Here is a 14,797-nt window from a genome sequence, read left to right on the forward strand (position 1 = left end):
GACTTCCATGGCTAAAACTGGGTTTTATGGTTTTTCTAATAGTTCCTTTGGACCGAACTGAACGAAGTTGAAATGGGACCACATGGTAGTCACCCAGCTTTCCAATACAAAAAGAATTATCAAAATTGGTTCACTCAGTCCAAAGTTATGAGGTAACAAACAAAAAAAAAATACAGTCGAATTGAATACCTCCTATGGAAGTCGGTAAAAAAGGAATCTATTTCAACGAAACTGACAAAACTCGAAAAGCAATATTTAAGCAGCCTCTAGCCTAACAGACATGATTTAAGACTCCAATTATTATTGGAATTCAAGGCCGAAAAATAAATCCTTAAGAGATATAATCAACGAAGGCCGAAAAATTCGACTACCTATTTTTTGAAAGTTTTAGCATTTTCGACAATTTGACGCACGGTTTAGAATCGATAAGCTTACTAGACAAATAATAAATTATGGCAAATAAATAATTACATGTTCAATTCTGTGAATTTCGACAGGGAAATACTTGTATATTACATTTAAAACAGTCCAATACTACTCTAGTCCAGACATTAAAATCGAAAATAATAATGGAAATAATATAAACCCTTCACCCGATTCCATAACAGTAAATAGTCCTCCTTTAGTTAATGCGACTGATAACATTGAAGTCTCAATTGTTACACCTCAAAGTTCAGTGGGTGCAACACCTTTAGAACCCATTCGTGACTCATTGAACACCAACATTAAAAGTTTAGTAACTGTACCCAAACCTTAAACAGCATTTATCTCCCGTTTGCTACCTGTAACTACACCTCAAGACATAGTTGAACACTTAATTGCTGCTAAAGTCATTCCGGACGCCTCATGCATCAAATGTTTGAAAATTAATAAACCCTCTAGCTTTGTATCATCCTTTAAAATAATTGCCCCAAGCCCAATTTTTGAGAACATATTATGTTTTAGTAACTGGCCACCTAATACATTGGTAAAAGAATTTACTACCCCGTCTAGGCAAAAAAATAAACGAAAGTCAAATATTAAAAACATTTCAAAAAACTTAGTAGGTTCTCCCTCTACTACCAAAACGTAAGAGGGCTTCGTAGCAAAACTACTCAAATCTTTAAAAACTCTCAAGCTTTACCATACGATGCTATCGCATTTACTGAAACCTGGCTCAATGTTACAATTTTGGACACTGAACTTTTCGACCAGGAGAGCTAATTTTCATCAGTTATCTGATAAACTTAGTGCATCTGGTATTGTAAATATTCCAGTTTCGTGTGACGTTGAAAACGCGGTGTCATATTTTTATAACGTTTTAAATAGTTGTATAGCGGAGATAGTTCCCTTGAAAAGATCCAAATACACAAGCATATGCCATCCATGGTATACCAAAGAACTTAAAACTCTCCGAAACAAAAGAAATAAAGCATGGAAAAATTATTTGAAAAATATGTCCCCGGAAAATCATGATTTATACATCTCTCTTTTTGATGAGTTTAAGACTCTCTCTAATAGTATTTATGCAGAATATCTTGAGTCGATGGAGATTTCTATCAAACAAGACCCTTAAAGTTTTTGGAAATTCGTCAATTCAAAAAAAAAGTCTGACGGCTATCCAGTCAACTTTAATTATAACAATAATATCTTAAAAAGTACTATTGAGATCTCTGACGCGTTTGCAAATAACTTTAGTCAATCTTTTATTGATACCCCCATCGATATAGATATAGATAACTTCCATTATTTACGTGATTACCCCCAAGTTACATTTAACAGTATTCCAGTTGAGCTCGATAAGATCTCACACTGTCTTTCACTTCTTCATGATGATTGCTCTCTGGGACCTGATGGAATTCCTCCGATAGTTTTGAAAAACTGTAGATCCGTTTTAGCTCTCCCTCTTCAACACATTTTCGTATTATCTCTTAAATCGGGTATATTTCCAAACATATGGAAAAGCGCATATATTACTCCTGTTTTTAAAAAGGGAGATAAAGCCCACATAACTAACTATAGGCCAATATCTAAACTTTCATGTATTCCAAAGCTTTTTGAGCAAGTTATTTGTGATAGTTTAACGTTCTACTGTAAAAATATTATTTGTAATCAACAACATGGTTTCATGCAAAAAAGATCAACGGTTACGAATCTACTTTCATTTTTGCAAAATTGCTCCTTCGCTTTAGAAAGTGGACAGGAACTCGACTGCATTTATACAGACTATTCTAAGGCTTTTGATCAACTTTCTCATGACATCATAAAGTTTAAATTAAAAATGTTTGGTTTTCCTATAAGTTTTATCACTTGGATTTCTTCTTACCTTAAAAATAGATCATATCAGGTGAAATTCAGAGGGACCTTCTCAAAATCGTTCATTGCCAAATCGGGCGTCCCGCAAGGTAGTCACCTGGGACCTCTTCTTTTTATTTTAGCTATTAATGACGTACCGTTATGTTTACGTAAGAGTGAAATTCTTATTTTCGCAGATGATATGAAAATTTACAAAAGCATTAGCTCTGTGAATGACCGCATATCCTTGCAAGATGATCTTGATAGATTTGCTATTTGGTGTACAAGGAACGGTTTAAATCTCAACCCGACTAAGTGTCAGACGATGACCTTTTCAAAGAAAAAAACTCCTAGTCTGTACGATTATAAGATATCGCATCACACTTTACTCCGTGTGCATAGCTTTAAAGACCTTGGTGTTAACTTTAACTCCAACCTCGATTTCTCAGAGCACATAAACCTGATTGTAAACAAGGCCAATTCTATGTTAGGTTTTGTCAAGCGTTGGTCGAAAGAGTTTAGGGACCCTTACGTTACATTAGCTCTTTACAACTGCTTAGTTCGCCCCCACTTAGAATACGCATCTCAAGTTTGGACACCTTTTTACAGCATCCATATAGAAAGAATAGAATCAGTCCAACGTAATTTTATTCGTTTTGCCTTAAAAGGCTTACCATGGACGGACCCTTTTAACCTTCCTTCCTATGAGCATCGAATCAACCTACTGCAGATCCAAACCTTGTCTCAAAGGAGAGTAAATAACGACCTTGTATTTATTCATCAACTTATAACGGGTGTAATTGATGGCCCGGATCTGCTTAATTCTATTAATTTTAACTACCGGAGAGGTGCTTATAACTTTCGTAGCTTAGATTTAATAAAATTACCCCAACACCGTACTAATTATGGTATGCATGTGCCCTTAACTCGCATGTGTAAGCTTGTAAATTTGAATACTAATCTGTTTGATTTTAATATTAATAAAACTAGTCTGAAAAAAATACTAAAAACCAGTGTACCACGCTCATAAACTTTTTTTTTGTATTTATGTTCAATGTTTACTGATTCTTTTCTCATTTAATGTCTTTATACCTAATTGTATGTACATATGTATATTGAATTATTTTTTTATCAATACTCTTGACTATTAAAACATTTTTGTTTTAAAATTTTGACACTTTCTGAAAATTAAACATGAAATATTAAATTTATTTTTTTGTTCATTTTAAATTTTTTTTATTTTGCACAGATATAATAAATGCTTGTACTAAGCAGTCCCAATCTTTGACCTTCCTTTGATATTCGTATCACCATTCTCTTTACTTATTTAGTTCTTTTTAATTTGTTTTTACCTTCAAAAAACACTAAAAAGTGCCGATACGATAATCATCCGCAAATGACTTCGTACTCGGTGAAAATGGACCCCAGCGCGTGCGGTATCTGGGGGGGAAAGAGGCGTGGGAATTATTATATAAGAAAATATCTACAGAAATGTCTAGGGAGAATTTTATTGTTTTATTTTAAAGAGGAGTTCTATAAGACCTCCAAATTAAAAAAAAAAAAAAAAAAATGCCACAAAAAGCATTTCTCGGCCGTTTTCCATGTTTTGACTTTAAACTTTGAAATCGATTATTTCGAAAATAATTGATATAGGTAAATAAAAGTGTAAGCTTCTGACTTTTGAAAAAGGTATCCTTCACAACTCTAAGTGTTGCCGTTGTTTTAAATAATATTTTTTTCATTTTAAGTAAATTTTTTGAAAATTGCCCCTCCTGTCTGAATAAGAGGAAATAGACCCCCCTCTCACAATAAAAAATGATTGTATTGTTGTATTTAACCCCTCTATACAAAAAAAACGTCTTAGTTTTCCTTCAGGTGGCGGCAAGCGCAAATTTCCTCATAATATTCACAAAATATTCACTGTATATTGGAAGCATTATCGTGTTTTATCTTGAAAATTTTTCGACGTACATGAAATCTAATTATGTATACAAAAATATAGAAATTTTGATGGTCTATCAAATTATAGAATGCAAAATTTTGCTAAGTTTAAAACGTGTGACGTCCTGAAGTATCAAAAACACTTTTTTTTGTTTTTCTTAGACCAATGTAAGATGAACTTGATCCAATTTAATTTTCGAGTTCTTGTAACTCTGCGTTTCGTTTTAGTTGAAAGAAAAAAAAATTTATTTTGTTTTATAAAGAAATCTTTTTTTAATTTATTTCATTTATCATTTTTAGATCAACAATTTTCTGGATGACACCAAACCATTGCTCAAAATACCGCCTGATACTAATCCATTGGCAATTAATCCATTTGAAATCAATCCCTTTGAGATTAATCCACCGGAAACAAGTCCATTAGCGATCAGTCCATTACCAATGAGACCATTAGATATCAAACCATTTGAAATCAAACCATTCGATAATAATCCATTTGTGAGAAGACCATTGGAGATCAAGCCATTGTTAATAATTCCAGTAGTGAGTCCTAATGGAGCTGCAATAGCTGTTGTGCCCAAAGTAATTGGAGTCCTAATGATGCTAGTTGTAGCAGCAGGTGCTGTTACAATTGCAGATGGAGCAGCAGCAGCAACAGTCAAGGATGGAGCAAGAAGTCCTCCTGGTCTGGCGAAAACAGCGGCAATAACGCAAGAGAACACCAACTGAAATAGATAATGTTTTTTTGTATGATGATCAAAAAAATATCCTGATTAATAGATCCTTACGAATTTGAACATGGTGATTTGTTTTGTTTATGATTTTTTTTGTGATCTAAAAGAAGTCTTTGTTGAAGGTTGACAAGAGTGTCTGATGCTGAATGAGGTTTTTCTATTGCATTTTATAGTCAAATTGTTACAACTTTGAAGTAACGGAATGAAAACCATACGAATAAAAGTCACAACAGAATGAACATTATGATGTGATGTGTGGTTGGTTAGTAGGTTGTTGATATTGCAAAAGAAGTTGTGACGAAATAAATCAACGTGAAACACCCTTCATTTTATTTTTTCTGACACACTGACTCACTCTGGTTGAGTCATTACGTAGTTTTTGATGCTATATGGTTGGTAAGATGGTAAAGTAGACACAACTTGATCATGAAAATGCAACACTGATTATATTTCTTCCACTCTCGTTCATTTTCCTATTTGATTTTTTTTCATCTACTTTGTATATTTTGTTTTTTTTTGGAAGCCCTCATTTAAATGGAAAAGTAAAATAAGATTAGTAAACGTATTCTGAAAATATTGCTCCATGATTTCGACAAAAAAAAAGTTTTTGAAAAAATAAACAAAAAAAAACTATTTTTTGATTGATTTTTTTAAGGATTTTTTTTTTAATTTTTATTTTTTTTTTTAAATTCATATAAAATTTTTTTTCAAAAAAAAACTATTATTTTGAATAACACAGTCACAACAAAAGTCTGACCTGGAGGTAAACTTATGTTATTTGTATTTTTTTCGGTAGCTGAAAGTGAATCCGAAGTTCATCACATCAGATTTTCTACCTCAAAAAATCTATTTCATGGTGTCTGAGAATGAGAACACCTTTTGAGGTTATCTATAAAACCTGAGTTGATCAAGTGAAATTAACTTCGAATTCATTTGAGCGAACGGAAAAACATATATGTAACTAACATAGTGTATTGTGTATGCAACACTGTTAATTTAAAATCTCATATCTCCAAAAAGAGCTAGAATTTTTTGAACTCGATCAATTTTTATCAAAAAAAGCAAAAAAAACCATATAATTTTATGTTGTCATGCTATTGAATCAATTTTTTTAGACAACCTATAAAAATTAATATATGACATTTCAATCTTATTTCTGCGATGCTTAGAAAAAAGTTAGAATTTTTTAAAGCCAACCATGTCGAAATTCCAAACTGAGATTACGGTACTTCCCACACTGGTGGCTGTTCATGATCAACAGAACTCCACAGGTGTTTTGAGGTATTTCGCAAGTTTTTTTTATTTTAACATTGTGTAGCATGTAGTGAATGTACAGTTATGTGTAGTATACCAAATGAAAGGTAACATCATCAGGATGCTCAATAAAGTTAAATCAAATTTGTATTTGCTTTAGATCAAAAGATAGAACCTGTTGAATAATAAAACTTTATTTTACCGTTATCTCAAACTGCAAAATTGATTGAAATTGCACAGATATAGTCATGTCTATTATCTATCTACAATATAAATTTCATTTATTTATCTGTTCAAGGAAAAAAGATAAAAATAAAAAAAAACGGTTAAAAAAGGTCAAAAAACTTGGGATAAAAAAACTTTTTTTTCCGTTATTCAGTCAAAAACCATTTTGAAATACCAATTTGTATGCGCACAGTCATAGACTACTTGTTCTATAAGCTTGAGATTTTTTGAATGCTACAAAAAATTTAAAAAAATTAAAACTCACACAAAAATACCCCAAAATAAGTAGGTGTTTTTAAAAATTCATATTTCGAAACGCAGAGACTTAAAAAAAAAAAATCTATATCAGACCCCTAACTTTTTTTATTATCTTTCTAATGACGTTTTTCAAATTGTCAAAAATTCTCCTACCTATAATCACTACTTTGTCAAAGGTCTACCTATGTTTTAGTTTTAGAAAACCATTAATAGCTTGGTTTTGAAATTTTTTAGAATTTTTTCAATACCATTGTCATTCTTGCAATAAATTTATCTATTGATTTAAAAAAAATTCAACTCTTTACATTGTCGCGTTTAGAAAATAGCCAATTTTTTGAAATTTTGTTTTACCCCTTATCTATTAAAAGATGGAATTTTTTAAAATCTTTCAAATTTATTTAACTTTCGGTTATTTTCTTTCAAATAAGCTATAGAAGATTTTTGTATCTCTAATAGTTTATTTTTAATTTCGAATTGAAATTTTTGCCGCACTGTTAAAAATTTCAAGTGGAACGTTAGAAAATGGCGTCAGTTTTTCGTGGTGGCTGCCATGGTTCATCGATTTATAAGACGTTATCACGAAAAAAAAAATAATAAAACATAATTTCAAAATATAAATACATACATATTTGCATTTTTATTTTTATTTCGAAAATGAATTTTTTTTTAAATGCTCCGATGTAGTTTTTTCAAAACTAGTTTAAGTTTAATTTTTTTTTTTCAAACAAATATTTTATCTTAAAAAATTGATTTAAAAACAACTTTTTCTAAAAAATCTTTGTTGTAAAAAAATCAAATGACATGCTTTGGTTGTAGACACTTAGAAAATTTATTTTCGTAATTTTAATTTTTTATTGATGTTTACTTAAAAAGCTTCAAAATACTGAGCAATTTCTACCATTCGATCAAGTAGTAACTTTTTGCTTGTTTAAAGAATTTGTTGTGTAAGAAATCGTTAACTCCAAGTATTTTACAATATTTTGCATTTGTTTTCGTTTTGAATTTCGTTGTTGTATTTTTGCATGAGATTTTTCCTTTCGCTTCAGCAGCGTAATGACTGATCGAATCCAACGAGTTAAATTTCTACTCAACAGCTATAAAGATTTTAGTTACAAATGTTCACTTTTTACTCAGCGATTGAATAAATTAGAACTTATATGGTCACTGTGGTGTATGAGTAACTTTTTTGAGATTGACAAATCTGAATGAAAATTTTTGTAAACTAGAATAAAGTATTAACAACCTTAAAGTAAATTCGTTACACCTAATAAATATTAAATCATAACGCTAATGTGTTTCCAAATTTATATTAAACCGAAAAAAGTAATGAAATGTTTAATGAAATTAATCAGTTTAAATCATTGACATTTTTGAAATGTCCCTTTCTTTTGGCTTCGACTTATCAATAACTGATGGTTGTTATAGTGTAAACCATATCTTTAATAAGAGCGAAAGAAATTAAATAAAAAAATTAACGATAATATTTTGTCTACGGTCTATTTATTTATTTACATAAATTTGACTGCATTTTCAACAAATTTACAATAATCCTTTTGAAATAAGCTTTGAAATTGGTAATAATCCATTGTTAATTATACCACCAGAAACTAATCCTCCAGAAACTATTCCACCAGATATTAATCCTCCAGATACAATTCCATTTGACACCAAACCATTAGACAACAATCCATTGGATACCAATCCACTGCTTAAAGTCAAAGGAGCACCAATTGTTGTGCCCAAAGCAATTGGTGATGTTCTCACTATTTGCAAAGAAGGTGCTGCAACAACAGCTGGTGCAGCAGCAATACTCAAGGATGATCCAAGGATACCTGGTTTAGCATAAGCTCCAACAAAAACACAAACCAAAACAACCCAAAAGTAAAAAAAAAAATATTCAAAAAAATAAATTGAAAGGCTTTTAAAGGTAATGTGCTTCCTGAAAGCATATGCGCTTACAAATCTGAACATGATGAATGAAATTATTTTGTTGGCTTTGAGAGAGTTAATGGAACCTTTTGATGAATGCTGACTTGAGTCTGATGTTCAATAAAAAATGTCTATCAGGTTTTATAGTAACGATGACAGTCTATTGTAAAGTTAGGGGTAAAAAAAACCAAACAAACAAAAGCGAGGTAAAAAAACTGGATTTCACAGATTCAAAAGAAACTGTGGTTAAAAAGAAGTGCACTTCTTCCATGGAAGCACCTTTCTTTTGGTGTTTTTCTTTTCATTGTAACTTCTGAGAGATGCAAAACTTAATAAAACCATTTTTTGTTCATTGTTTGGGTATTGCTTGGAAATTATTTACTTACTTACAATAAATCAATTTTCCTCTATTATATTGTAGGTTATCCTTGATTGATATAGAATACAAATTGAAGAAAAGTTCTTTTACCTTGTTCTTGTTCTTTTACCACAATTTCTATAGTTGAGCTGAAATGCAGTTTGTTGACTTCTCTTTTGTTGCATATTTTCAGTGAAAAGCGCTAGATTTTCACTAGCCCACTACAACAGCATTCATAAAGGAGGTCCTTTTTGCTATGAGTACATATGGAAGCCACATAATTTTTTCTATCATTTTCATATTTGGAATTGTCGCCCCCCCATGTTTATAGATTTAGTTATTTTTTTTTTTTTTTTGTTGATTTTTTTCTTGTAGTGTATAATGAACTAAGCATTTTGGGGGTATCGCTGAGTGTATTGCTCTTGCAGCGGTTATTGAACAGATTTTCTTTGAATTTTATTGAAAAGACATTTTGTTATTTTTGTCTATTTCTCCTTAAACAAAATGAACTTACAACTTAGTTTATTTATATTTCCTTAAAATCCTATTACAACTAATTTGATTTAATGATATCAAAATCTGTGACTAAGATAAGGTTTCATTATCGAAATCTGAGAAGGGTTGTGTTTTTCATTACCAAATTAAACTTGTGGAGCTACTTCTTTACGAAAGGTGTTGCACTTTGGTTTCGTCACAAGTTGCTTAGCAACACTAAGAAAAAACAACACATTCGTGGTATATTGTGTTTCGTTATATGCCTTTGAGAAATACAAACTTGGAATTATTATAAAATGCCACAGAAAATATGATATCAACATCAGACATTCGTCAGCATTCAACAAAAGCATTCAATAAGCCTTCAAGCTAATAACAAAAATATATCAAAAATCATCATGTTCAAATACGTAAGATATTTATTTAAGGACTTCTTTTATCTCACATTTGAATACTTCTTTATATCCCTCAGGTTGCTTTGTTCTGCATTATTTCCGTGGCTAATGCTGGAATTCTTTCTGGATCTTTGGGTACTGTTGTCTCAGCTCCAACTGTCATCGCAGCTCCAAGAATTATATCAGCACCTGCTGTAAGTGTTTTGAGAACAGCACCAATAGCAACTATTGGAGCTCCATTGGGAATTAGCAGTGGATTGATATCTAATGGTCTTATTTCAAATGGACTGGTTTCGGGAGGATTAATCTCAAATGGACTTGTATCTGGTGGATTAGTTACTAAGGGATTGGTTTCTGGTGGTTTGATCTCTGGAGGATTAGTGTCCAGTGGAAAATTGTTGATCTAAATGTTGAAGATTTTAAATCGTAGTTCCTAGATCCTCTGATATTGGATACTAATAAAAAATGTGTGTTTTATAAATGAAAAATTTCAGTTGTTTTTAAATCTTTTTTCATAGAAGCATTTGAAAATAGTTCAATACTTTTTTAGGCTGAAGTTTTCGTGAATTCCAAGGTTTTCTCTTAGTAAATAGGAAATTGTTAAAAGAGAACATAGTAATTTAGTACTTCATATTAAGCAACTTTCAAAGAATAAAATTCATAAGAATTAATAGCACAAGTAAAACGTCTCGCGTCGTCATCTTCTTCTTCTTCTTCTTAAAAAAAAAAAAAAAAAAAAAAAAAAAAAAAAAAAAAACAAGTAAAAAAGGACATAATCTTCTTCATAAGAGAATAATATCAAAGCCGGAAATTAGGTTAAAGGAAGAGTTCTAATACTTAAAAAAAAACTTGGCTGCCACTCAGGATATAAAGAAGCCTCAAGACGTCCAGAGAAATATTGTAGGAAAACAATATATTGTATTAAAAACAAAATGTAAAAACAAAATTATGTTTTCCTTAAATATTTCCTGGTCAACAAGCATCAAATTTGACTATCGGGTCAGTCTATTCTCACATATTTTTCTCACTGTGAATTATATAGATAGAAAAAAAAAAAACAGAAAGAAAAATTGTAAATATAGTTTTGTTTTTAACAAGTTGTCGTCAAATATGTTTGTTTCAATCACAATGCTTTTTCTGCGTGAAGATGACTCGTCACTGCTGTCATTGTGCATGTGCAATGTTCATACGACTGCCGATGTCTTAGAAGCATTGGCTGCTGAACGTCATTATCTGGCAGGTGTTAAGTGCTAGCTGTGTAGGTATGTTGTGTTTATATAGTCTCTAGTGTATTGCATGGTAGTAAAAATTATTTTTTTTAATGCAATTGTTTTCTATTATAAAGTCAAATTAAAAAATAATTACAAATAAAAAAAAATTCATTAAAAAAAATGTTGCAACTAAAAATATTTTGCAATAAAAATATGTTATTGCAAATAAAAAAATTTCTGGATTTAAAAAAAATCAATGCAATATGTGTGCATTAACTTTTTTTTTTTTTCGACGAATTTCTTACAATTTTGATTATGTTTATAGTTGAAATAGCTTCTTTATGGTCAAATAGCCAAAATTGTAAGAAATTCGACGATATTAAAATTATAAAAATATCCAACATTTGCAATACACTTTTTTTAATGCAAAATATTTTTATTTGAAATACAATTTTTTTTAAAGCAAATTTTTTTGTTTGCAATAAATATTTTTTTTTTTTATTTCCAATGATTTTTTTACTGATATTTTTACAACCTTGGTGTATTGTATGTGGATGCAACAGTTGTTGAGTGGATGCTGTCTTTATGCATCCCCATGGAATTTAATGTGATTTTGGTTGGCTGTGCTTATTTAATTTTAGGCCTTATTTGCTTTCTTTTTACAAAAAAAATTTGATGAATTTTATATCGAGTAAAAAATGTTCCTTCTTTTAAGTTTAAACAGTGCCTAACAAGACCTGGTAAAAGGTTTTAATTCCGTTATAATTCTTAAAAATCATTTTAATATGACAACAATTTAAAAGGATATTGGATGAGATTTTGAAGCAGGCTTTAAAAATTTGTTTTTACTTCTCTACACTAAATTTGATTTTACTTCACCTTATTCCAATTTAAAAAATGATCATATTTTTCCTTATTTGTAATATCTTTTATTTTAAAGAATTTACAAAACAAATTATAAATTAAAAAATGTTAAGTAAGAATTTTAACAATTTTTAAGTTGATGGCGAAATTGTTGAAAGACTTATTTTTTTATTTTTTATTTTCGATTTTTCATTTTATTTTTCCATCAGTATCAAAAATTTAGGAACTTACTTCTTTTAACTATCATTTAATTAGATCAACAGTTTTCCTGAGGATACTAAACCACTGTTAATAATTCCACCAGACACTAATCCACCAGAGATCAAACCCTTTGAAACTAATCCACCAGACCCAATTCCATTTGAGATCAATCCACCAGAAATCAGTCCATTGGAGATAATTCCACTAGTAAGGCCTAATGGAGCTCCAATAGTAGTTGTACCCAAAGCAATTGGTGCAGTCCTTACAATATTCAAAGCTGGTGCAGCTGATACAATAGTTGGAGGAGCAGCAATACTCAATGATGGAGTAAGGATACCAGCTTTAGCGACGGCAATAACACATAAGAAAGCAACCTGAGAAATGAAAACATTTATTGAATAAAGTAAACCGTTTGTATTATTTTCTATTAACTTACGAATTTGAACATGATGATTAATGAGATTTGTTTTTATTGAAGACTGGTTGAATCTTTATTGAATGCTGATGATTGATTGATGATTTTATCTTTATTTCTTTTTCATTTATAGTTACAGGTTTAAATTCAAAAAATACATTTTATTTGTCAACCACACACATTGACACGTAATATTACTATTGCTAAAGCAGTTGAAGAATAATTAAATTCCCTTCACCCATGTGTCTATAGCACAGACATAGAGAATAGACGACTACTATGTGTCGATGAAATGAAAAAACCTGAAACAGTTAAGAGTAACATTATGTTACTAACTAGACTAGTCTGATTTGGTAATGAAAAGTGCAATCGTTCTCAGGTTTCATAATATGCAAAGGTTTTTCTTCAAATCGGTTACAACAGACATCGAGATTAACCACACCCGTTATAAAACCATGGATAATAAGACAGACATAAGGAGGATCTTCGTTTTATTCTTTTGAAAATTTATTAAAATAAGAATAACTTATAACCGAATTCATAACTGGTCCACCCATTAAAAAAAAAAAAACATACCAGATTTTTTCAAAAATCCAAAAAAAAATAAAATAAGTTTGTAATTTGTTCACCTGAAAGTATTGATTATAAACTCATATATCTTAAATTCAAATTCAATATCGGCTTCGAAATGTAAGGCTGTGTATGAATTGGGTTAAATATTTAACCGAGGTTATATTTTTGACACTATAATATTGAGGTGAATAAAAAAATATTCAGGCGTTAAAAATTTAACCTGGACCTGATTAAATTTTTATCTTCAGAAGTTAAATTTTTCGAAGGCACCAGCTTTCCATTACAAAAAGAATTACCTATCAAAATTTGTTTCACTTAGTCCAAAGTTATGAGGTAACAAACACAAAAAAAAAATACAGACGAATTGAATAGCTCCTCTTTTTTGGAAGTCGGTAAAAAGAAATAAAAATCAGTTTGGTTGGAAATATGTCAGGAACTAGACCTCCACAAAACTTTAAGTTTTCAGTTATGAATAGAGCTAAAAGAGATTTTTCTATTCATGTCTCACTCAATGGATTTGGAAGAAATGTTTGAAAATGTATTTTTTTTTTTGCCAAAGGGTACCCCTGAGATTTTTTTTTCAAAAATCTAAAAAAAAATAGGTTTGTAATTTTTACTTGCGATATAGGTACTATACAGGGTGTCCCAAAAGTAATGGATCAAACGAAATATGCTGATAGGCCAACTTTAGGGCTCTCAGAATTTGGTAACTTGTTCATCCCAAATCTACGGTTTTCGATTTAATGCAGTTTTTGTGAAATTTCGAAAAACTCCGACTTTGCAACAGTATTTTTCTTCCTCCGCTCATAATTGATTTTTGTTTTTTACAATTCTTTCACTAAAACATTGGCTAATAATAAGAAATAATTAATTAATTAAAATATTTTTTATATCATATCATAATTCTGAGAGCCCTAAAGTTGGCCTATCAGCATATTTCGTTTGATCCATTACTTTTGGGACACCCTGTATATCAAGTTATGCATTCGTACAAAAAAAAAAGTTGAGATAGCATTTTTCCGTGACATTACGATGGTAGAGAATGCCAAAAAAGTGGGTCCCGGAACTCCGTCTGTCTGTCCGTCTGTCAGTCTGTCCGTCTGTCTGTCTGTAAACGACGCTACAGCCTAAACGGATGGACCGATCGATGTCAAACTTGGTATGTAGCATTATTTGGCGACTCTCCAGAGGGGTTTTTGGAATTAATTTTTGTTGACCAAAAATAACGGTACTTGTCATATACCGATTTTAGTAAAATTGAAATTTCTCAAAAACGGCTCCAACGATTTTGTTTAAAAAATTCTAATAGGTAGGGTAAATTAGGGCATTATGGCATACCTAAGCACAAACTCAAATAACTTTACTACGGACTACAATTTTTACTTCAATCATTTTTTTTAATTAAATTTCATAAAAACGTAACATAAATAAATTATTTAAGAATAAAAATTCAAGCTTTTTAACAAAAAATAAATTAAATTAAAAATAGTCAAAAAAAAACCATATTGCCCTATGTACGGGCAATATGGCGAACCCCATTTACTTCGGAGCTCTTTACTTTTTTTACGTATATTTGACATTTCTGAAATATAATTGTAAATAAGTTTCATAAAATTAACGTTAAATTGAGGTTATTTTCAAATTTAAAAAAATGCAGAGTTACTTTTGAA

General features: G+C 30.4%; 4 protein-coding genes across 4 annotated transcripts in view; 2 read left to right on the top strand and 2 right to left on the bottom strand.

Moving 5' to 3' along the window:
* LOC129910862 (vitelline membrane protein Vm26Ab) overlaps positions 1 to 14,797 on the top strand; it is a 50,556-nt gene that overhangs the window by 5,393 nt on the left and 30,366 nt on the right. The gene's annotated exons all lie outside the window — the stretch shown is intronic.
* On the bottom strand, positions 4,511 to 5,451 carry LOC129910853 (uncharacterized). Its single transcript, XM_055988441.1, has 2 exons — positions 5,004 to 5,451; positions 4,511 to 4,940 (listed from the first exon to the last, which is right to left on the bottom strand). Exons 1-2 carry the CDS (start codon positions 5,013 to 5,015, stop codon positions 4,512 to 4,514), a joined length of 441 nt encoding a protein of 146 aa, XP_055844416.1. The 5' UTR covers positions 5,016 to 5,451; the 3' UTR covers position 4,511.
* Positions 9,644 to 10,329, top strand: LOC129910856 (uncharacterized). The gene is made up of 2 exons (XM_055988444.1): positions 9,644 to 9,878; positions 9,941 to 10,329. The coding sequence occupies exons 1-2, from the start codon at positions 9,867 to 9,869 to the stop codon at positions 10,268 to 10,270; spliced, it is 342 nt and encodes a 113-aa protein (XP_055844419.1). The 5' UTR covers positions 9,644 to 9,866; the 3' UTR covers positions 10,271 to 10,329.
* LOC129910857 (uncharacterized) lies at positions 12,116 to 12,704 on the bottom strand. The gene is made up of 2 exons (XM_055988445.1): positions 12,576 to 12,704; positions 12,116 to 12,513 (listed from the first exon to the last, which is right to left on the bottom strand). Exons 1-2 carry the CDS (start codon positions 12,585 to 12,587, stop codon positions 12,190 to 12,192), a joined length of 336 nt encoding a protein of 111 aa, XP_055844420.1. The 5' UTR covers positions 12,588 to 12,704; the 3' UTR covers positions 12,116 to 12,189.

This window comes from Episyrphus balteatus, chromosome 2, assembly GCF_945859705.1.
Source record: "Episyrphus balteatus chromosome 2, idEpiBalt1.1, whole genome shotgun sequence".
NCBI lineage: Eukaryota > Metazoa > Arthropoda > Insecta > Diptera > Syrphidae > Episyrphus > Episyrphus balteatus.